Source organism: Podospora pseudopauciseta, chromosome 1 (assembly GCF_035222475.1).
Source record: "Podospora pseudopauciseta strain CBS 411.78 chromosome 1, whole genome shotgun sequence".
Lineage (NCBI taxonomy): Eukaryota > Fungi > Ascomycota > Sordariomycetes > Sordariales > Podosporaceae > Podospora > Podospora pseudopauciseta.
Window position 1 is genome coordinate 2570128 of NC_085892.1, and position 27538 is coordinate 2597665.

The 27538-nt window shown below is 51.8% G+C and overlaps 9 protein-coding genes across 9 annotated transcripts; 5 read left to right on the top strand and 4 right to left on the bottom strand.

Annotated features, from left to right (window-relative positions):
• Window positions 1-348: 348 nt before the first annotated feature.
• On the top strand, window positions 349-4065 carry QC763_107030 (uncharacterized protein). Its single transcript, XM_062907286.1, has 3 exons — window positions 349-852; window positions 929-3710; window positions 3772-4065. Exons 1-3 carry the CDS (start codon window positions 735-737, stop codon window positions 3869-3871), a joined length of 3000 nt encoding a protein of 999 aa, XP_062770215.1. The 5' UTR covers window positions 349-734; the 3' UTR covers window positions 3872-4065.
• Window positions 4066-4081: 16 nt separating this feature from the next.
• Window positions 4082-5385, bottom strand: PUP3 (proteasome core particle subunit beta 3). The gene is made up of 4 exons (XM_062907287.1): window positions 5025-5385; window positions 4937-4955; window positions 4438-4892; window positions 4082-4380 (listed from the first exon to the last, which is right to left on the bottom strand). Exons 1-4 carry the CDS (start codon window positions 5025-5027, stop codon window positions 4237-4239), a joined length of 621 nt encoding a protein of 206 aa, XP_062770216.1. The 5' UTR covers window positions 5028-5385; the 3' UTR covers window positions 4082-4236.
• Window positions 5386-5444: 59 nt separating this feature from the next.
• Window positions 5445-8870, bottom strand: rpl36_1 (ribosomal protein L36). The gene is made up of 4 exons (XM_062907289.1): window positions 8328-8870; window positions 7998-8098; window positions 5815-7815; window positions 5445-5726 (listed from the first exon to the last, which is right to left on the bottom strand). The coding sequence occupies exons 1-3, from the start codon at window positions 8391-8393 to the stop codon at window positions 7653-7655; spliced, it is 330 nt and encodes a 109-aa protein (XP_062770217.1). The 5' UTR covers window positions 8394-8870; the 3' UTR covers window positions 5445-5726; window positions 5815-7652.
• Window positions 5469-7527, top strand: QC763_107050 (uncharacterized protein). The gene is made up of 2 exons (XM_062907288.1): window positions 5469-5879; window positions 5942-7527. The coding sequence occupies exons 1-2, from the start codon at window positions 5740-5742 to the stop codon at window positions 7323-7325; spliced, it is 1524 nt and encodes a 507-aa protein (XP_062770218.1). The 5' UTR covers window positions 5469-5739; the 3' UTR covers window positions 7326-7527.
• A 573-nt stretch (window positions 8871-9443) lies between the features above and the next one.
• QC763_107080 (uncharacterized protein) lies at window positions 9444-10993 on the top strand (the record flags this gene model as incomplete). Its single annotated transcript, XM_062907290.1, has 2 exons — window positions 9444-10784; window positions 10837-10993. The coding sequence occupies exons 1-2, from the start codon at window positions 10381-10383 to the stop codon at window positions 10991-10993; spliced, it is 561 nt and encodes a 186-aa protein (XP_062770219.1). The 5' UTR covers window positions 9444-10380.
• An 864-nt stretch (window positions 10994-11857) lies between these two features.
• Window positions 11858-13081, top strand: QC763_107090 (uncharacterized protein; the record flags this gene model as incomplete). Its single annotated transcript, XM_062907291.1, has 1 exon — window positions 11858-13081. The coding sequence occupies one exon, from the start codon at window positions 11858-11860 to the stop codon at window positions 13079-13081; it is 1224 nt and encodes a 407-aa protein (XP_062770220.1).
• A 1927-nt stretch (window positions 13082-15008) lies between these two features.
• QC763_107100 (uncharacterized protein) lies at window positions 15009-17125 on the top strand. Its single transcript, XM_062907292.1, has 3 exons — window positions 15009-16125; window positions 16200-16287; window positions 16364-17125. Exons 1-3 carry the CDS (start codon window positions 15821-15823, stop codon window positions 16703-16705), a joined length of 735 nt encoding a protein of 244 aa, XP_062770221.1. The 5' UTR covers window positions 15009-15820; the 3' UTR covers window positions 16706-17125.
• A 1640-nt stretch (window positions 17126-18765) lies between these two features.
• On the bottom strand, window positions 18766-19797 carry QC763_107104 (uncharacterized protein; the record flags this gene model as incomplete). Its single annotated transcript, XM_062907293.1, has 1 exon — window positions 18766-19797. The coding sequence occupies one exon, from the start codon at window positions 19795-19797 to the stop codon at window positions 18766-18768; it is 1032 nt and encodes a 343-aa protein (XP_062770222.1).
• A 1824-nt stretch (window positions 19798-21621) lies between these two features.
• On the bottom strand, window positions 21622-27386 carry syj1 (Inositol-1,4,5-trisphosphate 5-phosphatase 1). Its single transcript, XM_062907275.1, has 4 exons — window positions 25771-27386; window positions 23881-25715; window positions 23605-23824; window positions 21622-23546 (listed from the first exon to the last, which is right to left on the bottom strand). Exons 1-4 carry the CDS (start codon window positions 26388-26390, stop codon window positions 22163-22165), a joined length of 4059 nt encoding a protein of 1352 aa, XP_062770223.1. The 5' UTR covers window positions 26391-27386; the 3' UTR covers window positions 21622-22162.
• Window positions 27387-27538: the final 152 nt, after the last annotated feature.

The window sequence follows — 27538 nt, forward strand, 5'->3', positions numbered from 1 at the left end:
TCACTTTCCCCAGACAACAGCTCAAGCTTGGTGATGCTGGATGCCTCAAGGCCATATCATATATCCGACATTCTAGCCAGAAAAACTCCTTACAAATGCCATCTCTCTTCGCCATCCCACGTTTCTTGTCACATGGCCTTTGATTGGTGTTCCCCCACAATGGAAGGGCTGCAGGTGCAAGGCTTGATCGAAGTGACATGCGCCGGGGCGAAGAAGTGCCAAGCTAAGCCATGCTAGGATGGAAGCTCGGATGGGCTTAACCGAGTTGGGGAAGCTTTTGGACACGCCTCCGACCCCTGGTCCCGGTGGCCACTCAGCGCAAACTCCACCAACAAGCACTGCAGAGGGGCGACATCACTTTGTTGGAACTGGACACGTCGTGCACATGTATTTTGAACTTCCTAAATAAGGCTGACCTTTTTTTTAATATATCTTGCTCCAGCCCATATTTATCTCGCCTTCCCTTCAATCCACTCACTCTGGCCCATTTTCTTAAGAGGCTGCAACTCTAGATTTTCTTTGCGCATGGTCGTTCTCATAACCTCTTGCGCTTCCCTGAATTCGCAGGACACTCGACAGGGCTTTCGAGTTTGAGCTTTTCTTCTCTGAAAACCAACCACTTTTCTATCTTTAAAATACCAGCCTCTTGGGTTTAGAGACTGCCTTCGCTTTCTGACAAAGAGCGACACTTTTCCACTATACTGCACCAGCCGGAACACGGCAGAAGTGCAATAATGGACAACGCCTTCGCGCGATCGTCCCAAGAGGTGCTCAGCACTCTGGGCGTAAATCCAGCAACTGGGTTGACAGATGCCCAAGTCAAAAGCTTACAGGCGAAGCATGGTAAAAATGGTATGTAGTTGATGTTAGGTTTATGCTTCGCTATCGCGAACGTCGATCACTAGGCTAACTGGTCTGTTCTCTGTAGCTATCGCCGAAGAACCACCTACTCCATTATGGGAACTCATCCTTGAACAGTTCAAGGACCAATTGGTCCTGATCCTTCTCGGTTCCGCCGCGGTTTCCTTCGTTTTGGCTCTCTTCGAGGAGGAGGGTGGATGGAGCGCATTCGTCGACCCGGCCGTCATTCTCACCATCTTGGTTCTCAACGCCGTCGTCGGAGTCTCGCAAGAAAGCAGCGCCGAAAAGGCCATTGCCGCCCTTCAGGAATACTCAGCCAACGAGGCCAATGTTGTGCGCAATGGGCAGCTTCACAGGATCAAGGCTGAGGAGTTGGTTCCGGGTGACATTGTGGATGTTTCTGTTGGCGCTCGTATCCCTGCCGACTGCCGCTTGATTTCGATCCACAGCAACAGCTTCGCTGTCGACCAGGCCATTCTTACCGGAGAAAGCGAAAGTGTGGGCAAGGATAGCGAGGTTGTTGTCAAGGATGAGAAGGCTGTGAAGCAGGACCAGGTCAATATGCTTTTCTCAGGCACTACCGTCGTCACCGGCCACGCCAGGGCTGTGGTTGTCTTGACTGGTTCCAATACGGCGATTGGCGACATTCATGAGAGTATCACGGCGCAAATCTCCGAGCCGACCCCTTTGAAGCAGAAGCTCAATGATTTTGGTGACCAGCTCGCCAAGGTCATCACTGTTATCTGCGTTCTCGTCTGGCTCATCAACATTCCTCACTTCAGTGACCCCAGCCATGGAAGCTACGCCAAGGGTGCCATCTACTACCTCAAGATCGCTGTCTCGCTTGGTGTTGCTGCTATCCCGGAAGGTCTGGCTGTAGTCATTACCACTTGTCTCGCTTTGGGAACTCGCAAGATGGCAGCCAAGAACGCAGTTGTCAGAAGCTTGCCCTCTGTTGAGACCCTTGGAAGCTGCAGTGTTATCTGCTCCGACAAGACCGGTACTCTTACTACTAACCAGATGAGCGTCAGCAAAGTTGTCTATCTGAGCGCCAATGGCACTGGTTTGGAGGAACTGGATGTCGAGGGAACCACATTCGAACCTCGGGGCGATATCAGGTCTAACGGCAAGGTTGTTACCGACCTTGTCCAGGAGTCCTCAACCATCCTTCAAATGACCCAGGTCGCCGCCCTCTGCAACGATGCCCGCCTTGATTACCACTCACACACTGACAGCTACTCCAACGTCGGCGAGCCTACTGAAGGTGCCCTTCGTGTTATGGTTGAAAAGGTGGGCCCTTGCGCCCCTGCTGACTGCAACCCCAAGGACCGTGTTCACTATGCCAGCTCTTGGTACGAGAAGCAGTTCAGCCGCCTGGTCACCTACGAATTCTCTCGCGATCGCAAGAGTATGTCAGTGCTGGTGCAAAACGGAAACTCTCAAAAGCTCTTTGTCAAGGGCGCCCCCGAGTCGATCATTGAACGCTGCACCCACACCCTTGTTGGCCGCAATGGAAAGAAGGTCCCCATGGACCGCAACCTGGCTGATCTTCTTCTGAAGGAAGTGGTTGATTATGGTAACAAGGGTCTTCGTGTTATCGCTTTGGCTAGCCGTGACAACGTTCAGGGCGAGTCTCTCCTGCACAAGGCCAAGTCTACCTCCGAGTACGCCCAACTGGAACAGAATCTTACTCTCCTTGGTCTCGTTGGTATGCTGGATCCTCCTCGTCCCGAGGTTGCTGGCTCAATTCAGAAGTGCAAGGATGCCGGTATCCGTGTTATCGTCGTTACCGGAGACAACCGCAACACTGCTGAGACCATCTGCCGCCAGATTGGTGTCTTTGGCCCTGACGAGGATCTCACTGGAAAGAGCTTCACTGGTCGTGAATTTGATAATCTGAGCCACAGCGAGCAGCTTGAGGCGGCCAAGAACGCTTCTCTTTTCTCCCGTGTCGAGCCCACTCACAAGTCTAAGCTTGTTGACCTCCTTCAGTCCCTTGGCGAGGTTGTTGCCATGACTGGCGATGGTGTCAACGATGCTCCTGCTCTCAAGAAGGCCGATATTGGCGTTGCTATGGGTTCTGGTACTGATGTCTCTAAGCTCGCAGCTGACATGGTTCTGGCCGATGACAACTTTGCCACCATTGGTGTTGCCATCGAGGAAGGCCGTGCCATCTACAACAACACTCAACAGTTCATCCGGTATCTCATCTCTTCCAACATCGGCGAGGTCGTTTCTATCTTCCTTACCGCTGCTCTTGGCATGCCTGAGGCTCTTATCCCTGTTCAGCTCCTCTGGGTCAACCTCGTCACCGACGGTCTCCCGGCCACCGCCCTGTCCTTCAACCCGCCTGACCACGACATCATGAGACGCCAGCCCAGAAAGCGCGACGAGGCCCTTATCGGTGGCTGGTTGTTCATCCGCTACCTGATCATCGGCACCTACGTCGGTCTCGCCACTGTGGCCGGTTACGCCTGGTGGTTCATGTTCTACTCTGAGGGTCCCCAGATCAGCTTCTACCAGCTCTCCCACTTCCACCACTGCAAGACTGAGTTCCCCGAGATTGGCTGTGCCATGTTCACCGATGTCCGGGCCAAGGCCGGCTCTACTGTCTCCCTTTCTATTCTCGTCGTCATTGAGATGTTCAACGCCATGAATGCGCTGTCATCGAGCGAATCACTGCTCACGCTTCCAGTGTGGAAGAACATGATGCTTGTGTATGCCATCGCTCTGTCGATGGCACTTCACTTTGCCCTGCTTTACACCCCTTTCTTGCAGACTCTCTTCTCTATCTTGCCTCTGAATGCGGCTGAGTGGAAGGCTGTGGTGGCCATCAGTGCGCCAGTTGTGTAAGTTTAGCCAATTTTCCTTTATACGCTAATGAACACTTTGCTAACGTTGAATTTGCAGTCTCATCGACGAAGTGTTGAAGTTTGTGGAGCGCAAGTTTTTTATGCAGACTCCAGTGTCGAGCTCTGCGGTGGTCTCTAAAGATAAGAAGGATCTATAGAGGAGTTACAGGAGAAGAATTAGAGAAGACATATAACAAGACAAAAATGATATTTGGGTGGTAAAACCGCACGTATTAAACGATATTTAAACACTGTACATGAAACGTAAAGATATAGCATTGCTTTAGCACAGATACCATTGACAGATGCAAATTGCATTTCCCATCTTCTATGAGGACAATTCTTGTTTCGGATGGAAAACTTGATCCTTGACGGTGGTCATTGTATGGTCTCAAAATATCATTTACTGTTACAACGCCTAGTATGCCCCAACTCCCGCCTGCCACAGAAGAGACACAGCGGTTGCTACCCTTTGTCCAGGTTCATTCCCTTGATCTAAACATTTCTTCTTCGTGCACCCTTTCTAATCCTGCCGTCCCTTGAGCAGTCTCTTGGTCACCTTGTCCTTCTCAATAATGTACACATGAGCACCCCAACCGGAAAGGGCATCTCTGTCGACGGCGTTGAGAAGGGACTGGGAAATCGTCTCGAAAAGCTGATCAGGGCCCTATATCATTCTCCAGTCAGCATTCTCTCCCTTTTTGATATTTCCGAAAACACTCACAAGATTCGGCTCCCACAAACTCTCACACATGCCAAACAGCTGCTCCGTCGCCGTCCCACTGACAATAAAGTCCTTTGCAAAATCAATGCACCCAATACTATCAAACCCGCAGATAAATGGCTGGCCCGTCTTGGGGTCCAGCCCCGCAACGACGGGGGAGACAAACCACGGACCGAAGCGGCGCTCGTACAGGGAGGAAGATACAAGGTTGGCAAAGGTGCGGGGGGCGATCTGGCGCTCTTCGCGGAGGCGGTACATGTTTACTTTGTAGCGGAAGAGGTCCGAGACGGTGGCCACGTCTGTGGCGAGGCCGGTGAGGCCGAGGAAGACGTTGTCGCCGTATTGGAAGATTTTGGGGAAGTTGTTGGAGACGGTGAGGGCTTGGAGGCCGAGGCGGAGGTCGCAGGCTATGGCTACGCAGTCTTTGCCTACCATTGCTACGCAGGCGCCGCCGTCTGGGAGGGGGGTTAGGAACTGGTGGGGAAGGGGGGGGGCGGACTTATTGAGAAGGGGGAGGACTGGGAGGAGAGAGGTTAGTTATTGTTTGGGTAGAGGTATGTGAGGGTATCATGGGGAGAGGAGCATACCATCTTGGCTGTTGTGGAGGGGTGGCTGCTGGGAAGCGGGTGTGGATGGCAATGGCTTCGATGCAACGGGAGCTCTGGGTGGGGAGGTTCAAGTGTGTTTGTTGGACAGTATCGCTATCGGATGAATGTCGTTTCGAACCTCAAGAGGTAGAGCGGTCTGAATCGCGTATTGTGGTGTTGTCGAGCTGTCGTCGTTGGAGCTCTCGTGCAATCAATGACAGCCTTGGAGGTTCAAGAGGTCGGGTTGGAAGCTCTCCAAGCTGACAAGGAGGCTGCGCTGGAGTTGACGTGCAAGGCAACACGCAGCTGGCGCGGCGAGTGGGCGAGCGGGCTGGCAGGGGTGGTCCCTGGCCAAGGTGTAGCATAAAAGGCGGTGACAGACGGCGGTAAACGGCTGAAGCCTGGGGAAACACAAGCTCCCCCTCCAGCTGTGCCCCGTGCGCGCTGTAATTGCCCCTCTGGAGAGCTTCCAGTTCAGTGGGTGATGGAAGCTCCAGGAACCACCCCACTCGATTATTACAACTGTGTCTAGACAGCCAAGTTACGTGTTATAGCACTGCCTGGTGAATCGAAGACAAGACAAACAAGGTCGACTATCATATCTTTGGTCTTTACTGTGCTGTATTCGGGCTCTTTGACTATTGGACAATTCACTTGATACTCTACTGTACCTCTCAAGGCGCCTTGCCTATCGATACCCCGCTACATTGACAGAATGTCAGCCGCTCACGTCGAGGTCATCTCGACAGACCTCCGCCGAGCCAAGGTCAAGGTCAACGCGGGAACATACCTGGTTGATGTCCTCAATGAAGCTTGCAAGAAGCTGAATGTCAACCCTGACAAGTATGATGTCAAGTGAGTTGATCCTTGTGTGTTAATCTCCAATACATCTCATCATCAGCTTACACCTATCACAGGCACAAACAAAAGATTGTCGATCTCACATCTCCCTTCCGCACATCAGGGCTGGTTTCCGGTGCGAAGCTGGAGCTTGTTCAAAAGTCAAAGAGTGCATCCGTTGTGTCGATAGCTCTCGATGTCGATGGGAAACGCTTCACAAAGAAGCTGCCCAACGACTTCACATTATGGCAAACGTTGCGCCAGTTTGAGAGCTCAGAGAGTGGGCTCAACCTTACGGGCAGAGCCACTCCAAAAAAAGACACCCAGAACGGCGGTCAGCTTTATCACGAGGCCCCCATTGTCAACATCATGGGGAGAGAGTACTCTGCTTTGGAAGATCTCAACAAGACCTTGTCACAATGTGGCATCAACTCTGGCAGCATGGTCCTTCGCCTGAGTTTCAAACTCACGGAAAAGACCTTGTTCGAGGCCATGTCCGATATCGGCCAGTTCTTGAAGGATGTCGAGCCAGATCAGCCAAAGGAAGAGGAGTCAAAACCAGCGCCGGTCCAACAGGAGCCTAAGGTGGAGAGCAGTACTACTGATGTTGTAGAGGAACCAAAGGTGGAAGGCAACATAGAATCAAGCATTCCACCAACCGAGACAACCATCCCAGCAGTCACAGAGCAAGAAGAGATGAAGCCTTCTGCGGATCTCATGGATGTCGATGAAACCCAGCCTCAGCCTACATCACCACCCTCCGAACCTGTTGACCGCTTCCTCCCCACCTCCGTCTTCGTCGCCCCCACCTCCACCACCCCAGCAGCAGTCAACATCCAAGAAGACGACTCAGCTTACGAACCAACCATTGCCCATGCCCAGCTCCGCCAGCAACAGCTCCTCCAAAAGGCCCAAAACACCCGCCTCAAATCCGACGCCGAGCTCGCCGCAATCAAGGCAGAAGAAGCTGCCAAACTTGCCAAGGTTACCAGAGTTGAAATCAAAGTCCGATTCCCTGACCAAACCTCCGCCACGTGGGTGGCTACCCCTGAGGAGACCGGAGGCTGGTTATATCAAGCCATCCGGGCGACGATGGCGCACCCAGATCAGCCTTTCAAGCTTATCATCCCCGGCCCGAGGACACACGTGGAAGATGGGAACAAGAAGTTGATTGCGGGGTATAAGCTCAAGGGGCCACAGATGTTTAATCTTGTTTGGGAGGATGGTGCCTCTGGGGAGGCGAGGAAGGGCGGGTTTTTGAAGGAGAGCGTAGCTTCTAGGGCGAGGGAGATTGTGATTCCTGAGGTGCCAGAGGGTGGGGTTGTCGGGGGTGGTAGTGAGTCTGGGCCGTCGGGGTCTTCGTCGGCTCAGGGGGCGGGGTCAGAGAAGCCGAAGAGGGAGATTGACCCTGAGGCGCTCAAGAAGAAGATGGGGAAGTTTTTCAAGTTTGGGAAGAAGTGAGTTGCTTGATAAAATATGTGGGAGAGGAGGAAAGTGGTTGTTTTGTCTGCATTATTCAGGGCGTTTGCTGTATCGAGGATAGGATTCACTATGGGATATGCCCGGCCTTGGGTCTTTGGTAGATATATGCTTTCCCAGCTAGACAATGAAGCTCAATCAATGGATGCAGTCTTTGAAAGTAGGGTAAGTACAGATAAATACCAGCAATGTCTTTTGATTGTCAAGGAGACAAGGGCGTCCCTTTAGTTGCCTAGACTAGTAACCGTCAGGCCACTGCTGAATCCAAGTTGCCACAAACTCCTAATTCTCAAAGATAGAATACCAGTCTTAATGACCAGCCCTCCTCGACTCAGCAATAACCCTCTGCAACTCATCAACCTTTGCCTTGGCCCTGCCATAAGTGCCCAGCTTGCGCTTGGAGTACTTCCTTGCGCGCTTGTCCTTGCCGTTGCGAAGTAGTTCAATGACACGACGCTCGTAAGGGGCGAGGCTGTTGGAAGCAAGCATGGTCAGCAGCCGAAGCAGTCGTTATCTTGGATGGAGGGTTGTTATCGCCAGCTAGTAGATCCACAACGGGCCGTTATGGGGCCAGGACAGGGTTCCTCGGAATTCGAGATTATGAATTTGGGTTGGCTGGTGGGGGAAGGAGGGGGGGGGGGGAAGGAAACACACCCGGCGACTTCCTTGACGATGCTGCAGACAAAGTTGGTGCGCTTGCTCTGGGCGCCCTTGCGGCGGGAGGGGCGGGGTTTGGAGATGATGGGGATTGTTTTCTGGGGGTAATTAGTTGATGTTATGGTGGGTTTTTATTACAGGAAAGAAGCCATCATGGGAAAGAGAAGGGCGGAGAGGTATAGAGATCACACAACCAGACATAGGATACAAATTCGAGGAAATGGAATTTAGCGTCGATCTTCTTTCTTCAACATAAGTTTTTCTTTTCTGATTGGAATAATAGAAAGAAAAAAGCATAATCTTGAATTAGAAAGAGAGGGGTCATACAGTGCCCTTGTTAACACCCTTTGCCAACCCCGTCTTCTCAGTCTCCTGCTTCTTGGTAGGAGCCATGTCTCTGATAATGCAAAAGATACGGTTTTTATTACCGGCGCTGAAGGGTTCGTCCGTTCGCTTTGGCTCGTTCGGGTTGCTGACGATGGCTGACAGGTGGAGTTGCGGACGGGAAGGCGAAGCCAAGTGGAGAATGTTTGTGCGGGTGCGCTGGCGGTTTGTGGGTCAGGGCTAACGTTTTGGTGCAATTCTGGATTTCAGTTGCAGGGGCATGATTGTGGGGGTGGCTTGTGGCTGGCTTGGCGAGAGGATGTGGCGTTGGTTTATGAGACGACTTCCATTTTGACGACCACCATGATAGGGCTACTATGGTTATTGCGATATTGCGGGTGGACATGGGGTGAGCTTGCGATTTCCTTGGTTTTGTGTGCTTGGTTCTTTGAGTTGTTCATCGAGATTCGTTTTTTTCAGAGTAGAGGAAAATCAGACCCTGGGTCATCCCTCTGTCCAACGGTTCCCCTGTTGAAGGCCCTGGAGTGCCTCCCTACCTAGTTCCTGGGAATTCCTGCCAGGAACCGAACACGACCTGCGCCTGCTATCGAGACCTGTCCTACCGGAGAAGCAGGATGGGACCACAGTCACAGCACAAAGCCTTTGGACGACAATATGTCACCAACGGAGTATCAATCTTGTACGCCTGCCACTTGCACCGCTGCCCTCGGCACCCACGGCCAATCGTACTCGGGTATCTGTATCTTTTATTCTCCCCGAACCTGGGATCATCATTCACCGTCAACCGACTGGCTTGTCAAAATGTCATAGGGGACCATTGCAATGAATTGGTGCTTCTTGCTGGGTCTCCCACGGCTCCTACCTGATCTATCAGGGTGGGCAGGCGGTTGTGAGTTCAATTTTGTAGCTTGTGAAACAGACCTAGATACATGTGTACCGGTGACTAGTACTGTTCCTCTACTCAAAAGGTTTCTCCTGAGCTAGGTTTGAGCTGGTAGTTCCTCTCACAGAGAACCAGCGGTTTGTCACACAGAATGCTTCAAAAGATCTTTCGTTGACCACATCCATTTGCTGTGTCACAGCTGGGAACACGAGTAGGATTGTTACTCTGACTTATATGCTTGAACCGACCACAGCCGTTGGCATAATGGCAGCAGAACTCAGCGTTGAGTAACGTTGAACAGAAAATCCGGGAAAAGAGGCCAAGTACATTCGGTGTGGATTCAACGGTCCGATCTTTCCTCTTCTTGAGTTCAGTAAACGACAGAATATACGAAATTACAAGACATAGGGATGGCCGGGGGGACCGAACAGGTGGCATAATGATATCATGGCAGTCCACTTACATGTACCGGCATAATCAAACACTTTACCGACACCGGGAGAAAAGAGCGGACTCCGCTTGAAACGAAACATCGCGGAGGTGGAACATTGTGAACCAACCATAGCCTGTACCTGCTGAAAATTCCAGAATAGGCACTCGGCAAGGAAGATGGTTGGCTCAGCAGGTAGCGTGACGCTGGGAATACGCTCCTCGAGAATCCGCCGGTTTTCCTGCAGTCGTGTGTGTGAGGCGAGAGGGCGGAGAATGGAGGCATTCCATGGTTTCAACTGATATTTTCATCTCACTCGGCTGGTTGCAGTAGGTACAGGATCTGCATGTCTGGCGCTCCAGCATCCACAGTGTTGGCATCCAGTTGTAGATCAGATTTGAAGGATTGGCAGGTGGCAAGCGGCATATCTAGGCTTTCCGAGAAATCGATCTGCAGGTACGGCTGGTATTCATCGGCCGTGCCCGTTGAGGGAGGCTCTTTCTTAAATACTCGGGACACTGATGGACCTGCCAATACAGGATTCCAATTCCTCAAGTCTTCAGTTCTTCTCAAAACTTCTTCCCTTGACCGGATCATCAGCAACCTTTTTTTTTTTTCAGAGCAGCCCGGTTGCTGCCGCTTTTTATTAGACTTACTTTCTGTCAGCATCTATACCAAACAGTCTTTTACAGCCGAACCTTTTCGACTATTTCTTCTAGAACATGATCCTGCCCGCCTTCTCTACCGCCCTAGTGGCGGGCCTCCTCCCACTCGCTGCGGCCCTCCCTGCATTCTCGGCAATGACAGACTACACCATCCCTCCAGCTGTGATTAAAACGCTGATGGAATCCGATAAAGAATGCGTCATGCCTTGGGGGTTCAACATCACCAACTTCATGATCTTCACCCCCGCCCCCGGCAACAATCACTCCCAACTCATTAGCTTTGACTTTTTCGACGACCCCACCAAAATCGCGACATCCTGCGCCTTCAATGAAAGTTCGGTCAATGTCGCTCCTTTCGATTTCACCCCTCGCTATCCATGTGATGACTGGCGGGTAACCTTCATGTGGAACAACGCAACACAAGGCCTGGAGATGATTGAAAGGGCCTGCCCAGATGTTTTGTAGGTTGATTATTAAAATGTCTGCTCCATTAAGCGCTAACCGGTTATACAGAACAACTTCTATGGAGGCTTCCGGGTCGATATGGGTAAATGGAACCTTGAGCTGCCTCGAGGATGATGCGAACGGTGCGTATGGTCCTGGACTCGATTGCATCTCATTTCGAAAGTATGAGGCAAAGTACTACAGCCTTCAGCCCACACCGTGGTAGAGACACGTCGATGGCACGTGGGAGCCCAGTAAGGGGATCCCAGGAAGGGCGAATCAAGTGAAAGAAGGCATGAGGGGGGATATCAGCGGTCGTCACTGACGCTGTGTGGACGTTTGAAACCCTGGCTACCTAATGGGTGTAGTTTGGTCCAGCTACTTGGTCTAGTTGGGCAGGATGGATGCGGGATTCAGGGAAGGATAATCAGTAGCACTGACAGTGGTTTCGATGGCACACTATTGAGCATATACATCGAGGTTAGGTAATGGAGTATTAGTATTAGTAAGGCGGGAAGCAAAGAACAAAGAAGGTTCGTTTATTCGTTCTGCATATTGGTGCACTCTGCAAATTCGAAACATGCTTAATTGGTGAATAATGCGGGGTGTTACCACTACTGTGGCACTGACCCCTGCTCCCCCATAAAGTGCCCTGGCGGCACAGCAAGGTGCCCAAAATCATCACCAACCTCCTCTCTGAAACATGAACCTTTAAGAACCATTGCGTCATACCTCACACACGGCGATGGCTGTCCGAGACGATATTCAGTCGATATATTTTTGTTGACATCAAACAGTCAGCAATGAATTGTCTTTTGACGGTCCGTTTGGTTTCATCAGGCTGAATCCGTCCCTGCCGCAGTCCCTGGCGCCGTGCATTTCAATTGGCAAGTGATCTGGTCACGAGGTCGGATGTAGTCAAGGCCAACAGCCATCCTCCTCCTAATTGCCTTATGGTCTTTTACTCCCCGGGTCTCTCATGTTCCTTAAACTCATTGGGTCATTTTTCCCCTTCACTTTTACTTAACCTCAGCATCCCTTTACGGCCTGATTCAGCATTAGCCAGCCCTCACGATCATCATCAGCAACAATGAAGCCATTAATATCGCCACTCCTCGGCCTCCTCTACACCACAACCGCCGCCCAAGCAAACCCGATATCATCACCCACAGCCTCTAACAAAAACGGCATATCCCCCCAATTATTCTCTTCCCTCGAACGGCTATCCCGCCTGGTAGACATCTCGTACTGCGTCGGCACCCCAGGTACAGGGGGTCTCTCCCCGCCGTTCAGCTGTTCAAGCCGGTGCGGTGATGTCGACATAAGCGGGAGGCTCGAGCTGATCAGGAGCTGGAACACGGGGTTTTTGAGCATGGAGGATAGCTGTGGGTTTGTGGCTTTTGACCATCCTGGGGTGCAGCAGGACAGAAAAGAGGGCAAGATTGTGGTTGCGTTTCGGGGGACGTATTCGCTGGCTAATACGATTGTTGATTTGAGTACTGTTCCGCAAGAGTATGTGCCTTATCCTGCTGACCCGGATGGGGATGGGGGGGACGAGAAGGGGAAAGGGCCGAGGTGTAATAATTGTACGGTTCATATGGGGTTTATGGCTAGTTGGAAGGCGGCGAGGGAGATTGTCGTGCCTGCGGTGGAAAAGGCGCGCAAGAGGTACCCTGGGTATGGGGTGGAATTGGTGGGACATAGTCTTGGGGGTGCGGTGGCGATGTTAGCTGGATTGGAGATGAGGGCTGGGAGGGGGTGGGAAGGGGTTAGGGTGGCGACGTTTGGGGAGCCGATGGTGGGGAATAAGGGTTTGGTGGAGTTTGTTGATGAGGTTTTTGGGTTGAAGGGGGATGTTGGGAGGGGTGAGGAGGATAAGGCGTATAGGAGGGTGACGCATAAGGGGGATCCGGTTCCGTTGTTGCCATTGAGGGAGTGGGGGTTTAGGAGTCATGCTGGGGAGATCTTTATCACGAAGGGGGATTTGCCGCCTGGGCCGAAGGATCTGAGGTTGTGCGAGGGGGATAGGGATAAAGATTGTTTGAATGGGGAGGATGGGGATGACGAGGAGGGGGAAGAGAGTGATAAGGGGTGGTTTAGGGAGATGGTGAACGAGTTGGGCGGGAAGGAGGAAGGTGAGATGTGGGAGACGGAGACGGGGTGGCCGACGAGGTTTAAGTTATGGCAGTTGTTGTTTGCGCATAGGGATTACTTTTGGAGGCTTGGGTTATGTGTCCCTGGTGGTGATCCTATTGATTGGGGGAGAGGGAGGTATAACCTTACGGAGAGTGATGATGAGATGCGGGATCTGTGAGATGAATTCAAAACACTGGGAGCGAACTGGAGGCAGCCTGCGTTTGACTTGTTTGGCGTTTTGTCGGTTTGGCTAGAAGCATATTGGTATGGTTCGGAGTTATGATCAAGGAAAACACGAATGGCTTCGGGAGGCTCATCAAAGCGTACTTCTGCTAGTTATGATATCAACATATGATAATGTTTCTTGCTTCATACGCTCGCTACACAGATCTCTATCTATCTTTGCGATTCATGTAGTCATCAAACCCGATGACGGTTTCTTGTTCGTGACACACATTCAGGGGCACAGTTGACTTTTTTAATTCATTTATCACACCCCGGACATAAATTTTGGTACTGCTCTTAGCTATTTTTAAAGCGTATAATCTATCTTTTGAGGTCTATTGGCTATCTTTGGAAGGGTTGTAATTATCTTGTGAGGTGTGGTTACGCTTTCCTCGAGGTGCCTATCAGCATTCACCATCTACCGAGCAAAACGAAGATGTTGCAACTCCCCAACCCTGGCCAAGAGATTCGACATTGAGACCGCCACATCATGAGGCTGATGCCTTAGGTTAATCAGACTTCCTCTTTCTCGCCAAGAGTTTGTAGGAAGAGCTGATCAAGTAGCTTCAGTGGATATGTTATGTCCATCCTCATTTGATTCACAGATTTCCGCGAACATCTTGGTGGTTTTCCCTCTACTAACCAGTCGCGTGACTGGTCATCACCACTGTAACCGGACCTAAACCCTCTCACCAGTGATTGGCCAGGCTGACGAACAAGCTCATAGGCGGATGCCGCTGTCACTTGTCACGGTTGAAAGTGCGCTGTTGTTGCCTCGACAAAAAGGCCAAACAGGCAAAATATAAACATCGGCATGAGCATTTAATAAACTTGGAACCGCGACTGCCTTGTTCTGTTGTGGCTTAGGTCCGTCGTGGTGGTCGTCCTAGGCTGTGTGCATACATCTCATCCCGCATCGAAGCATCTCTTGCTCACTGGATTGGATGAAATTGAAGGGATTGGTTGATGCACTGGCCCCGTGCTATAAGTGGGCTAAGAAGGGGCCACGGGGGGAAGCCTTGCAGTGTGTGATGTGGTTCTTCTAGCCGCTTCCATGATTTACCCTGTGGGTTGGGCTCGTGGGTGAGTTGTTCGTTGAGCCCCACACATGGGATGCTCTTGATAACTTTGATTTGACCAACCACCGACATGAGCTTTTAGGAGAATGGGAGCCTCATGATGAATAGTGGAAGCTGCCTGCGATGGTGAGAGGAGGCAGCATCTCGTTCTGTGTGACCACACCTTCTTTGAACCCCTCACCTCCCACGTTGCCCACCAGCGCTTGAACCAAAGAAGGCAGAGGAAGGCTTTGCCTCGTGACTGCCGGCGGCTCAAAGAGGAATGGACGGCTGAGCCAAACTCTGGTTTTCGGCACGGGGACAGGGTGCCACGAGGACGCGCGCGGGTGGTGGGCAGTGATAAGAAAATAAAACGCTTGCTGCCATCGGATGGAGGGGCTCTGAGTCAAGGAGTTTTGCGCGTATGAAGGTCCCTTTGGTTGCGTGACGTCCTGCGGGCTTGCCCCTCACCAACATGCCATCTCTGCCTGCGTCTCAACCTCCGATGATAGGGACAAGATGTAGAGCCATCGGATTGACGATGGTGATGCATGGACGGCGGGAGGCTGCCGGAGCTGTCCAGTTACCGGGGCCGCCTGTATTAGTGTAGATCCAAGACATTCCCTGGGAGCTGTGATTGTCTGATCCAGAGAAAAAGGAATTCAGGCGGCCATAAGGTGGAGAACGATGACTCCATTGAGATGAATGGCGATTTCAGGACCAACCTACCTAAAGACCAGGTGACGACTGCCATCTCAAGCTTTATAGGGAGAATTCAAGACCTCGGATGTTTCGATTTATATCCCGACGTCCAAGTGCCGAAGCTGGCGGATCAAAGAAGGTCGAGAAGGTCTGTCTTCAAGGTGAAAGCACTGGCAGTGGCAGCCGCCAACAAACGACGAGACGTGATCCAGATAGTGGGGTCGGGAGGCCTTGGGCGAGGGTTGCTTGTGCTTGTCTCTGTTAGGGTGGGACTCCCAATTCCGTGGGAAATAAGGTGGTATCATAGGTCACGTGTAAACACTCTACAGGCGGTTTCATTCGACCGCTGCCCCCGAAAAAAAACAGGGCCCCCCAGGCTGCGCTTCGTTAGCCCCAAGAGAGGGGGAGACCGATTTGACCTCCCCCGAAAGTCCCTTTGGCTCCAGCACTTGAACCTGCTTCCGACCTTACCACTTCGCAAAAACACCAAAACAAATCTCCATCTACCAGCGACTTGTCCACGCGACCCTCCTGCTCTTACCTTCTCCTTTCGGAATCCTCCACTACTCGAGAGACTTGCGCACTCAACATCACACATATAACAAAAATGGCGACCGAGGTACGTTGGACCCTTGACCCACGACGCCCACCGTCTGAAGCCCGCCTATTTCCCCTCCCGAACGCCCGGCCTTGAGCCGTGTCGTGATAGGGCGCCTCCTGGGCCTCTGGCATGCCCTCTCCTACCTACTAGAATCTTTGCTAACTTTCTGTTCTCAATATGTAGCGTGAAAGGTTCGTCTGCTTCAGTGCTGGAGCTGTGGCCGCCACAGCTTCAACCCCGCCGTTGCCTGCAGCGAGAACTAACCGAGTGTAAAAATTGTAGCAAGACCTTCCTCGCCCGCCTCTGCGAGCAGGCCGAGCGTTACGATGAGATGGTTGGCTACATGAAAGAGGTCGCCAAGCTCGGTGGTGAGCTTACCGTTGATGAGCGCAACCTCCTCTCCGTCGCCTACAAGAACGTCGTTGGCACCCGCCGCGCCAGCTGGCGCATCATCTCCTCGATCGAGCAGAAGGAGGAGTCCAAGGGCTCTGACAAGCATGTCCCTACCATTCGCGAGTACCGTTCCAAGATTGAGAGCGAGCTCGAGAAGGTCTGCCAGGACGTTCTTGATGTCCTCGATGAGGCTCTTATCCCCAACGCTGCCTCTGGCGAGTCTAAGGTATTCTACCACAAGATGTACGTTGTATTCTGCGCTGGCATGAACGTCACCTCTTTTTTGGACTTGGATGACTGACTGACTTGATTTATAGGAAGGGTGACTACCACCGTTATCTTGCCGAGTTCGCCTCCGGTGAGAAGCGCAAGGGTGCCGCCACTGCTGCGCACGAGGCCTACAAGGTACGATTAGTTGTTTTTGGTTTTGCAAATGCTACTCGATAGTTGCTAACGTGCCGTTTTTTTCGTGTTTTTGTAGAGCGCCACCGATGTCGCTCAGACCGAGTTGACCCCCACCCACCCCATCCGCCTGGGTCTGGCTCTCAACTTCTCCGTTTTCTACTACGAGATCCTCAACTCCCCCGACCGTGCTTGCCACCTCGCCAAGCAGGCTTTTGATGATGCTATTGCCGAGCTCGATTCCCTCTCTGAGGAGTCTTACCGCGACAGCACCCTTATCATGCAGCTTCTCAGGGATAACCTTACCCTCTGGACCTCGTCCGATAACGGCGAGCCTGAGGCTACCGAGGTTCCCAAGGAGGAGAAGACCGAGGAGAAGCCCACTGAGGAGAAGGCTGCTGAGCCCGCACCTGAGAATTAAGCGGCTCGTCCATGACGGGATCGTCGAAACATTCCGAGAAGGTTCTCTCGGGACCCCACACCTCGTTTTGGTTGCTTGATAAGCTGTAATTGGAGGCGATGTGGGTCAATATCAGACCTTTAGTTGCCGGAGACTGGACTACATCGTCTGGCCGTGCCGGTTGGGCGGGTGCAGTGCTATGCGGTAGCAATAGCACTAGCGGTTCATGCAAGGGCAAGACTGCGCAAGGGAGTTGGTTGATGTTAGGGGGAAACTGAAAATGCAGGGCATGGTGCTTTCTCGTTTTATTACCTCTGTTTTTGTTTTGAGTCTCCTTTTTACAACTTTGCTTGCTTCCCTTGGTTCGGAGTTGTGTCGGTTCAAATCTCCAGTTTTCTGACGAGGGGAGGAGGAAAGGCCAAGCCACCCATCGAAGTCGCTCGCCATTCTATCTGGCGAGGAAATGAAACCCATTTAAGCCGAATACCTCTTTTAGTGTCACATGTCCCATTCTACGAGCCTTGATGTATCTCCTCCACCGATCACGTCCCTTTGTCGTTACAGGCAAGTTGGTGCCTAGATATTTTATGGGCTTAGGAAGACGCATGTTTCTATGTGGATTATTTATGAACCATGATCACCACAGTACACATCGCTACTGTGCTAGTCCTAACTGTGAACTCCCCTTTGCACTGTAACTGCCCCTCTACATGCAGTCTGAAAAAAAAAAAGGAGGAAAAAACCAAAAGCCACTGACACTGTGAATGTCAATTTCAAATAAAGTTTATCTGAACCTCCACCACATAAGCCTCACAAACTCAAATCACCAACCACTCAGGATCTCGTTTGTTCAGGTAGGTATTATGTAATATTATTAAATCTGCTTTCTCACAGCGCCCCAATTTCATTATTACCCCCTTCGCTGTTTCGAACTCCTGGCTTAGCCATCCGTAAACGCCCCCCCCCACCCCTCCTCCCTTCTCTCCTTATTCCGCCTCCAAATATATATTCCAAACCAGAAAACAAACTAATAACCCCCATCTCCCCTATATACGCTCCCACCCCTCAAAAGCCAGACCAAAAACAAAAACAAAACTCTTCTCTTTCGCTTTGTGTAATGCTGAACCACAATGCGAACAATGCTTATCCCAACTTCCAGTCCTCAGCCACCTCCTCGATGAGCGGGCATATATATATTCAACAAATCAACCACCGCACACAAGTCTCCGCTATTGTCTCTTGTAAGAAAAAAAAACAGAAACATCTCACCACTCCGGCAAAGGCCAAGCAGCAATATCCTCCTCCCAATCAATCCAGTCAAAATCCGTTTCCACCGGGGGCAGCTCAATCCTCACATCCTCCTCACCCTCCGCCGACAACACAGATGGAGATCTCGGCCGATGATGACCCAGTTCCACCTCCCCATCATCGCAAAACTCGCACCGACCACGATCATGACGAACCCGAATGTTTGGTAGATGTTGCCGGCTCGACTGCTGCCTATCCGCCGCTGGACCGCGAATAATCCTCCCCCAATCCAACACCGGCTCCGGATACTGAAATTGCTGTTGCCTCTTCTCTGCTGAGCCCGGAGAATGATCGCCAACCCCGCGATATTTCCTCCTCAGCCCATGACGGCTTCTGTCAGTGGTTGTTCTTCTCAAGCGACGAGTGGGATCAATGTTGCCGGGGTAATGATTAATATTATTATCTTCCCTTCCTTCTCTACTATAGGGAGGGTAAGGGTATGTAGAAGATGATGTGTGCGCGGCCGGAAATGTCCCGTAGCCACCACGTATAGAATTATGAGGTTGTAATAATGGGGTCGGTGGTGATGGACCTCGTCTTGGTCGTTTTTTCTTCATGCGGCCTCTCTCATCCCTCCCAGGGTCCCAAGGCTGATTCTCCCCGCAGGAAGTTCTCACCAAGGAACGACGAGGCCCCACGTCATCGTACACTTCTTGCCCATGGCAGCCACCAAGAACAAATCTCCCAGCTTTGTCGAGAAGTCTCAACACCTAGTCGCAAAACCGCCGACATTTATCTTTCGATGAGTTGTACAGAGTTCGCATCCATGGTCCCTATTCATTGGGCTTTGAGCGTTGTAGCAGCGCCGCTGCCCGTGCCAAGCGGGATGATATCCTTCCTGGGGTGGGCCGTGGGGCGGCGGACGAGTCTGTGAGACTGGAATCAGATGGTGGCGTGATGACCGCGGCCTGGGCGGTAGGGCGGCGTCCGGGAAATATATCCATGCTAAGTGATTTCTGCGTAGGCCTAGGTGTGGGTGTCGAGACCAGCCTCTGGTTTGAGAGCCACTTTGGCTGGCTTTTTGGTCTTGTCAGCTCCCGGATTTCCGCGTCCCTTTTATGCGCACTGCCCATCCTATTCGGCTTGACGCGTCGCAAGAGGTCCGTAACCTTCTTGCCGAAGCCCAATCCTGGCCGCATTTTGCTGTTTTCGCTGCCAGCCCGACTGCCATCCTCTTCTGGTGGCGGCGATGGCGGCCTGCTACAATTCCGACATACATCTTCCGCCTCCTGTCTCGCATCACCGTTAGGCGTCGGACCAAAACCCTGTGCTTTGCTTTTGTTCCTTTCAGCAGCCTCTTTCTTTCTACCCTTTTCACCCCCATCCACCTCCATAATCTCTGAGCACTGGCAGTACGTCTCAGCCATGCCAACACCCTCGCTCCACCCTCGGATCCAGTCTGCCTTCTTTCCTTGATTTCGGCTGGGCAGGAGTTGTTGCCTTGTGGAAAGCCAGTCGGGATTACTGGTCTCCTGTGGTGTGGGAGGCGTATTGCGTTGCTCCTGGGTCTGCGCCGGAGCTGTTCTTGCTGTCGGGGCTGTCCGTGTGGTTGAGTCGACGGGGCTCTCACAGGCGCCATCTTGTTGGTCTGCCTGAACTTGAAACACCTGGCTACCCAACGACTTTTGTTCTTGACTTGTAAATCCAACCTTCACTATGTCTGGGTTAGACGCGGGCGCATCGTATACGTAGCTGTAGTCATCCGAATATGGCGTAGCTCGTATGAATTCGGACAGGGCTAGTGGTGGTGTTGGACGGTGAGGTGTCGTTGACCCCCCGAAGGAGAATTCCCCAGAGCGATCCATAGTCGGCCACTTTCCGGAGCGATCGTGTTTGGATACGAGAAGCGTGTGGTCTAAGGAGCGATGTATCCAGGAAGGATAGGATAGGTAAAAAGGACGGCTACTTTCAGATGGCGATGTTCGGGTATACGGGAGAAAATCGAGTCAACGATTGAAGCGACCCGCAGTGTCGAAATGCTGTGTGGTCTTTATGCCGACGAGGAGAAGCGCATAGATGGCCGGGATGCGGCAGGAAAGCCAGAGCACCTCCAAAGCATGAACGCGCCGCGGACTTGGGAGCAGCGTATTCGACCGTGGACACTGAGCTGAAGATGGCGATGGTTGTTTGGTGAACGGACGGAGCAACCGGTAGACAACCGTGCTGGAGGTACCTTGGTATGGCCCTTGGCTAGACTGGCCAAATCGAAGAAGCAACGCCCCAAAGTTTAAAAAGCTCCACAGCACTCAGCTTGAATCGTCTGATATGGAGCCAAGCACAAAAAAAATGGGAAAGCGCAAATGGGCTGGTAACTTCGATCAAGTTCGGTCTTGGTGATCCACGTGCGGGTGGGCAGTGTTGTCTGCCCTGACTGACGTTCTCTTCAATATCACGACGAAGACTCGTGACCGGCAGACAGAAGGCCCGAACCTGTTCCTGCTTTCGACTCGCCCAGCAGTGACACTAGTCCGAGGCCATTTCCTGTCCAATTCCGGCTTGGATATCTTCCAGTTTCCGCTTATCAAGGAGGCTCAGTGATGTGAGGCGGTCTAACGATCACAGCTGGACGTCGTGTGGCGATGTGTCAAAAAACAGCAACAGACATGCTCCTCGCCATAATCTTTCGGGGATGCTGATTTGCGTGCTTCGGCGTGGAAGTTCAGAAAAGGCCGACCAGCGTTTTCTCCCGGCGCCGAAAAAGATAGCCCCAAGCCTTCCAAAGTCAATTGCAAAAGATGAAATCGGAGAAAAAGCATTGGGAAGCAGGCGGAAAAGGGGACCGCGTTGAGAAGTGCGGCGGCGGATCACGGCACCAAAAAACCCACCGCATGCAACCACTGCAAGCCCCACTGCCCTGCACCACACCACTGAAAAGGTGCTCCCTTCCCCAGCGCACCGGTCCTCGGCAGAGGGGTAGTGACCTGGTTGAGCCCTGGAAAAAGTCACGATGGACCAATAAAGTCGATACAGACCCCCAGCCCCAACGCTAAACAAGATCGATAATTGACGAGCCTAGCCTTTCTCAGGGCTACACCAGCACGGGACTAGCGTCGGGATGTGCGATTTCCCCTTGGAGTTGGTGGGTGAGGTGTTGCCGTCAAACCGGGTCAGTCGCGTGAACCCTCGCTGCAGGATGCGCCCAGTTCAATTAATTTATCCAAACCGTAACAATATTTCCCAAACCTGTCCCCCAAAAAAGTCTCAGATGCGGGTGGCGCTGAAAAGGAGAAGGTAACTACAGTCGGGGAGTCGGAGAAAACCCGGCTGTCACAGATAGAGAAATCCCAAACGCGAAAAGAGAAGAGGGTGCTGCGGCAGATGCACAACATTGGATGTACAATGACGTACTGCCCAATGTTCTGGACCAACCCATCACTTTACAGCTGTTCAAAGCCCTTAGGATATATCACAACAAAACCAGTGGGAAGATGCCACCTTCTACTTGATGATGTCTTCACGGTAAGAGATGCCAGGCTACCTATCCGTAAGCATCTTCCTATCGCATTCCTGGGGACTAAAAATCTGGTTCAAGAAAACCACATGTTGCAAGTCAATCACAACCATGTCAGATTCGGGACGCGCCAAGAGCGTTGAAAGCAGCCACATGCCCCCTCCATCTTCATAAATCTCTTGGCCTTGAATCCCAAAAATGAGACCTTCCCCAAACAAACTTTTCGGTCTACTAGTCTATCCTTTTGTAAACTACTTCAAGATATTTATTTTCCCTGCTGGCCAGACCGGTGGTGATTCACACCATCGGAGTCAGCAGTTGTTGAGAGATAAGCGTGTACGCCATCTGCTCGTGTTCTTTGAGCACACTCAGACGACCATGTTTCAGTTACGCCTTCGTTCAGCCACACCGAAGGTTACCACAACCATAAAATACTCCAACTTCCCTCAACTGCGCTACAACAAACATTGCTCCCGAGCTGCCATAACTATTAGAATGGCACCTCCAGAAGAACTCTCCAACGGCATGAAAACAGTAGAAACAAAATTATGACAACCCCATCCTCTCTGTATTCTGTAATTCCTGTATACTGTATCAACTTCAAAAGCCTGTATGATATCACTTCCCACCCTTGACATCAAACCACCTTTTCCAGAACGCCTATGAAACTCAAATTCATTTCGCCCTTTCTACCAAGTCCATTACGCCAAGGGGCTCGTTCAAGTTGAAGGCTTCAAAGCCTCCCAGCCGCCAACTTCAACACCAGTATCATCCCCTAACAGGTCGACCGTCGATGTCATCGCCGACTTCCTAGGTGCCGGTGGCGGAGGGGGGGTCTGCTTCACAGTCTGTGGTTGCGCTGCCGTACCAAGCGGTTTGCGAATAGGTAGCTGCGGTCTCCGCTCAGTCCCACCTGGCTGGCCTGCCAAACCCGGGAGCGGTATGCCTCCAGCGGGTGTTGAGCGTCCTGAAGAGGTGATGCTGGCACTAGTGTTTGCTCGTCGGGGTAGTTGTGGTGGCGGTGGGAACTCATCTCTCAAACTCACGTTGCTAGAGGGTGGACCGTTCGAGAGAGACCCGGAAACCGTCGAGGTTGACCGGCGAGGAGGAAAGCCTGGCAGAGGAGTCTCTAAGCTATCTTGCAAAGCCTTCAAGTCCGACATCGAGCTGGAATGGTCATCTGCGTTTGGGGGAGACGACGAGGCCACAAGATGAGCTGGTTTCTTCGCTACAGGAGGTGCTGGCTTGTGTTTAATAGTTTGTTGAGCAGACTGCTGCGTGGGCTGCTGTTGTTGCTGCGGCTCCGTCGGCTTCGAAGTAAGAGGCAGAACCGGCAGTCCATTCCCCACTGGTACACGCTTTTGGTGCAGTGCGGCGGTTGGGTTATTGACGGTTGATCCAGTACTCAAACCAGTTTGCCTGCGAGGCGGAGGTGGAGGAGGGGCCGCATCTGATTGGGTAGGCCTCGAATCCTCACTGATCGGCTTTCTTCCAACTTTGGCGGGCAGAGTGGATGGATCGAAAGGAGGGGGCAGCTTTCTTGGTGTCGTACTTGATGCCGAAGATGAGAGAAGAGCAGAGACATTAACATGCTCAAATGGCGAAGTTGACATGCTTGAGAAGGATGATAAACGAGATTCAGATCTTGGGACATTAACCCAATCCGGCTCATCCGTTGGCGCATACGGGTTAGGAGGACGCTTCGGGTTAAGAATCGTGATATATGCTGGGCTTTCGGGTTTGGGTGGGCTGATCTGTGAGCGTGCCATCTTTCCATTTTCAAGCCACCATTTCTGGCGGTCTGAACTTGATGGCGGAAGCCCGGGTTCGATAGCCTCATACCCGATCAAGTCTTCTTCATCCGACTCCTCTGTGGCAAGGTTTGCTGTTTCTCCGCCTACTTCGGCTCTCCGTCGCTCGTAGATCTGGCGACTGATCTTTTCTCGCAACCTTTCATTGACGATATCGACCTTGCATTCGAAGATGGCATACACGGGCCGGTGATCAGAGAAGCGCAGGGGAGCCGAGTTGTAGGCCAGCTGCCGGAGATTTGTCCCCTTGCGCAAAATGCGGTCTGTCCATGCCGGTATGCGTGCTTTCTCCCTATTCGAGTTATCAGTAACTGGCCTCACAACTATCGCCTGTGTCAGTCCGAACTTACGAGCTGTCAAAGTCATCAGTACCAACATCATACTTGTACGTTGGCATAAACATGATTCGTGCCTCGGAGTAGTACTGGAAAGCGAGCCCGGCCACCATTTGCAGATTTAGCTGGTCGTTTTCGAACAACCTCTCTAAATCCCTTTGCCTGACCAACTCCTTTGCCGGTTCAAGGCCTAGGCCAATACGGTAGTTGAAGTCACCAAACCATATGACAGATTCTACGTTTCATTGTTAGCAATGTTACCTTTTGAAGAGGTTGGGTCGCCAAACTGACCGTGATCCGCAATCCCCCTGTTTCTCTGGAACCGGAGACCTTGGTCAATGGTAGCATAGTCTCTATTCCGCTCATCGTAGTTGGCAAATCCAGCTGCGAGGTGAGCCGTGACGAAGCAGATTGGAGTATTGGCGAAATCCAGCCGAATAGCAACAGCTCCCTTGTTGCCTGCCATGCCCGACATTCCTGTCTTCTTGACGCTTCCTTCAACGTTCTTGATGTGATGGAGAACGGAGGCTTTCACAAAGATGAACAGCGCAGCCCCCACAAGCTGTCCACTCCGCAGTAACACATACTTTTCGTTCTCTTCTCGGCTGTAGTTGTGGTCCAGGGTTCTCTTAATAGCCTGCTCCCACATTTGTTTTCTCGTTGGGTCGCTGTTCATGATCTGCTGCGGGTTGAGCTCAACAATCTCCTGGAAGCCAATGGCAATGATTTCTGGCTGTTTGGACCGAGCCTCAGGGGGACAAAGCCACACTGACAAGTCCTCATCGATACCGTCCGTGCGTCCGTTCAGGTTGAAGGTCCCAACCAAGATGTTTATCGTCTCGTTTGTAGAAAATTCGCCACTCCGGCGCTGCAGTTCGCTGGCCACGTAATCACTAATGGGATCGTATAAAACAACTGGCGCCTGTCCAACAAGTCTACCAAGAAGTGTATCGATCGTGGTTTGCCGCGCCTTATCAGTGAAATTGTTGTGGTACAGTCTGGTTGCTGACTTCCGAACATCAGCGATGGCACCTGCAAGAGACATCTTGCCGTGACGAGTAAAAGACGACTTGAGGGCTCCGGTCCCCGCATAGATTTTCGAAAGAGAATCGCCGTTGTCTGCCCAGAGATTAGAATGCCTAGACCAAAAGTCTGATGTTGCATATTCCCCTCTATGACCAAGGAAAGATTCAACCGCCATCTGGGAAACGATAGTTTGAATGAGGTTGGTCCTGTCCAGGCAATCTAGACAGTTCGTGCGGAAGACACCCTCTTGCTGCAGCACCACAACATAACGGCGTGACTTTTCGGCCTTTTTTGAGCCATTGTTGTCCCCGGGTTCGTCTGATTCCTGGGCAAGGTAATAGGCAAACCCATCGGCTGAGCCTTCGATGTACCGACGAATCTCGTTAGCCGCCATATAACCTTGGGGGCCCTTTGTCTCAGCATGGAAATCATACTCTGTGTCCCTCAGCAACGCATGATCCCTCGACTGCACACCTTCAGGTCGGCTGAGAGGACAGTTATGAATGCCAACTCGATATAAGTTTGTGAGTTCGAATTCGCCCGGCTTGTTGGTTGCCAGAAGATTGATAACATGAACGGCCCCATACGCCTTCTCCAGATCAGCAAAATGCTTGTCAAAAGCGGGTTGAGTTCCATCTGCGGACCGAGTGATGGTGATCTTTTGTTGATTTGGAAGGAGCACAGCAGCCTGTTCCCAAAACACGGGCACAGAACCGCGGACCTGAACGTATGAGAAAACAACACCTCGTGGGCTCCAGTATGTCGTCTCGGTCTCGACAAAATTGGCCACGTTGCCGTCGTCGTCGATACCACGCGCGTTGAAGCGTGTCCCGGCCCTCTTACACGAAAGACGGGAGGTGACGGTCAAATACGAGGGTAACCCTGTCTTTCCGGCTCTCAGGGGGGCAGAACTTTGTGGGATGGCCCAGCTTCTGCAGAAACCTCGAATAGCCGAAGTTAGGATCCTCGAGGCATCGAGGTCCTCTCTTGCCTGCTCTTGCAAACGGGAACGGAACTCGACAAGTGGGCGGATCATGAACGAATTCCACAAAAACGACTCGTCAAAATTGTCAATGTTGAATGCTTCAGCATCTGCCGGTCTGTGATACTGTTAGTATTGTCTTGGAGGTGCACACAACCAAACGTGAAACAAACCTGTCTTGCATCCGATTTGTGACATCAAAATCGGTGCTGTAGTAGAATGTACCATTGCTGAGTAGCTTTTGCAACTCCTGGCAAGGGTGCTCCACGATTTGATTTCTTCCCAAGCCCTGACCATACACAGACGCTGCATCGGAATCAGCATCATTGTAGGGATCGAGAGCAACAATGTCGTCGTATTCAGCCGAGTTTAAGCAAAAGAACTGAACAGCCTCTATCCTCTCCACAGTTTCCCCCGGCCGTATTGTCGCGACTCTCGATGCCTGTGTAATAACACACAGGAATACATCGCGCCCGATAGATATCAACCCCAAAGTTCCGTATATTGGTCTCGGTGTGAGAGGTCGATAGTCGTCCAGCAAATTATGCGACTTTGGTGAGAATTCGACCATACATTTGGTCGAGAGGCTGTCGAAGGTGTTTGTGCGTGTGCGAGCAGAAATTAGACCGAACCCATCAGCTGCTGCTGTGCTATGTCGTAGGATGAGGGCGTGCGTATTGGAGGCTATCGCAATGGCTCGGTGGGGGTAATCGCGGATGAGGATTTGGCTCGACTTCTCAGGAGACGGAGGTTGGCCAGCCCACAGGGCCGATGATGAAGTGCTGTAATCCATCTCTCTTTCGGGTCGAATCTTTGGGACCGAGCCTTCGATTCGACGTGCGCAACCGGCTTAGGCCCGGGAAGGGACAGCGGGAAGATGATGGTAGATGGCAACTGGTGGGGAGCTCATGGCGTCCCCGCTCACCAAGTTACAGCAAATACCCTTACGTGGTTTGCAAGCTTGGGAGAGAGGCACCTGAAGATGCTAGCAAAAAAAATCGAAAAGCAGTGAATAATCGAAGGTTGTCGAATGCTTCGACTTTCAGCCCGCTTGACAAGTTGCGGATGTGGTGTAGCGTAGTGTAAAGGTGGAACTTGACCCGACTCTGCTCTGTTACAGACCATGGTGTTGAACTGACGCCCAGTACCGGGCAGGTCTAAGCGCTATGGCCTATGCGTTGCTGGGCATTTTCAGCTGGGACTTCTCAGCCCTGTGTTACAGAGCCGCACGGAAGAAGTGGGGCAACCAATGGGAATCAGCATGATTCGGAGTGAATCAAGAGCGCCGTGGTGGGTGGGAAGAGGCTGCTTTCTGCTTCGAGCATGTTGACTGATGACGGCCGTTCAGAGGACATGGGGATAATATTGGTTGTTAAGACGACCGACCGACATAAGAGAGGCAGTGTGTTTCAGAAATACGGCTGGTCTTGAGTTTAGTCCTGGACCTCTCTTCAGCACATCCACACAAACATGGACCGAGACAAAATTCCACTATATCTAGCAGCCGAACTATCTACTTGAGGACGTCCCATAGTAAACCATAAAAGTACTGAACGAGTCTCTTCAACTCCACGCCATCTGTTTTTAGTGCCCGAGACATAGTGGTTGCTGGTACACCAGCAGCTCACTGGCACAAGCATCTCGACGACAGCGAGAACTCGAAGGTGAAAGAGAAGAAGAAATTATTGTCATGTAGACTGGTGGCTTCAGATTTCATCAATGGTGAGATCATACCCTCCTATTTGGGGGGTCATCCTCTTCCTATCATATTTTGATTTTGTCATCATCACTAGCCTGATGGAAAAAAGAGGGAAGGAAAATTGAGACGGGCTCGAAAAAGTGTGTTATATGTGCACACTATGATTACCTAAGGAGGTCCATGCGCCCCCATTGAAGAGCGGCCCCACCTTCCAGCCGGAACGCGCCAAAAAAGTGGACCAA

What these genes read in the sequence shown, in the direction of transcription:
- QC763_107030 (XM_062907286.1), top strand. Translation starts at nt 735, where the DNA reads ATGGACAACGCCTTCGCGCGATCGTCCCAAGAGGTGCTCAGCACTCTG. An exon ending in GGCGAAGCATGGTAAAAATG is followed by an intron (nt 853 to 928) that starts GTATGTAGTTGA and finishes TGTTCTCTGTAG; the next exon opens with CTATCGCCGAAGAACCACCT. An exon ending in GCCATCAGTGCGCCAGTTGT is followed by an intron (nt 3,711 to 3,771) that starts GTAAGTTTAGCC and finishes TTGAATTTGCAG; the next exon opens with TCTCATCGACGAAGTGTTGA.
- PUP3 (XM_062907287.1), bottom strand. An exon ending in GTTTGTGGGAGCCGAATCTT is followed by an intron (nt 4,381 to 4,437) that starts GTGAGTGTTTTC and finishes AGAATGATATAG; the next exon opens with GGCCCTGATCAGCTTTTCGA.
- QC763_107050 (XM_062907288.1), top strand. Translation starts at nt 5,740, where the DNA reads ATGTCAGCCGCTCACGTCGAGGTCATCTCGACAGACCTCCGCCGAGCC. An exon ending in CCTGACAAGTATGATGTCAA is followed by an intron (nt 5,880 to 5,941) that starts GTGAGTTGATCC and finishes CACCTATCACAG; the next exon opens with GCACAAACAAAAGATTGTCG.
- rpl36_1 (XM_062907289.1), bottom strand. Translation starts at nt 8,393, where the DNA reads ATGGCTCCTACCAAGAAGCAGGAGACTGAGAAGACGGGGTTGGCAAAG. An exon ending in AGGGTGTTAACAAGGGCACT is followed by an intron (nt 8,099 to 8,327) that starts GTATGACCCCTC and finishes AATTACCCCCAG; the next exon opens with AAAACAATCCCCATCATCTC. An exon ending in ATCGTCAAGGAAGTCGCCGG is followed by an intron (nt 7,816 to 7,997) that starts GTGTGTTTCCTT and finishes TGCTTCCAACAG; the next exon opens with CCTCGCCCCTTACGAGCGTC.
- QC763_107100 (XM_062907292.1), top strand. Translation starts at nt 15,821, where the DNA reads ATGGTTGGCTACATGAAAGAGGTCGCCAAGCTCGGTGGTGAGCTTACC. An exon ending in AAGGTATTCTACCACAAGAT is followed by an intron (nt 16,126 to 16,199) that starts GTACGTTGTATT and finishes CTTGATTTATAG; the next exon opens with GAAGGGTGACTACCACCGTT. An exon ending in CTGCGCACGAGGCCTACAAG is followed by an intron (nt 16,288 to 16,363) that starts GTACGATTAGTT and finishes GTGTTTTTGTAG; the next exon opens with AGCGCCACCGATGTCGCTCA.
- syj1 (XM_062907275.1), bottom strand. Translation starts at nt 26,390, where the DNA reads ATGGATTACAGCACTTCATCATCGGCCCTGTGGGCTGGCCAACCTCCG. An exon ending in ACAAATCGGATGCAAGACAG is followed by an intron (nt 25,716 to 25,770) that starts GTTTGTTTCACG and finishes ACAGTATCACAG; the next exon opens with ACCGGCAGATGCTGAAGCAT. An exon ending in CAGGGGGATTGCGGATCACG is followed by an intron (nt 23,825 to 23,880) that starts GTCAGTTTGGCG and finishes AATGAAACGTAG; the next exon opens with AATCTGTCATATGGTTTGGT.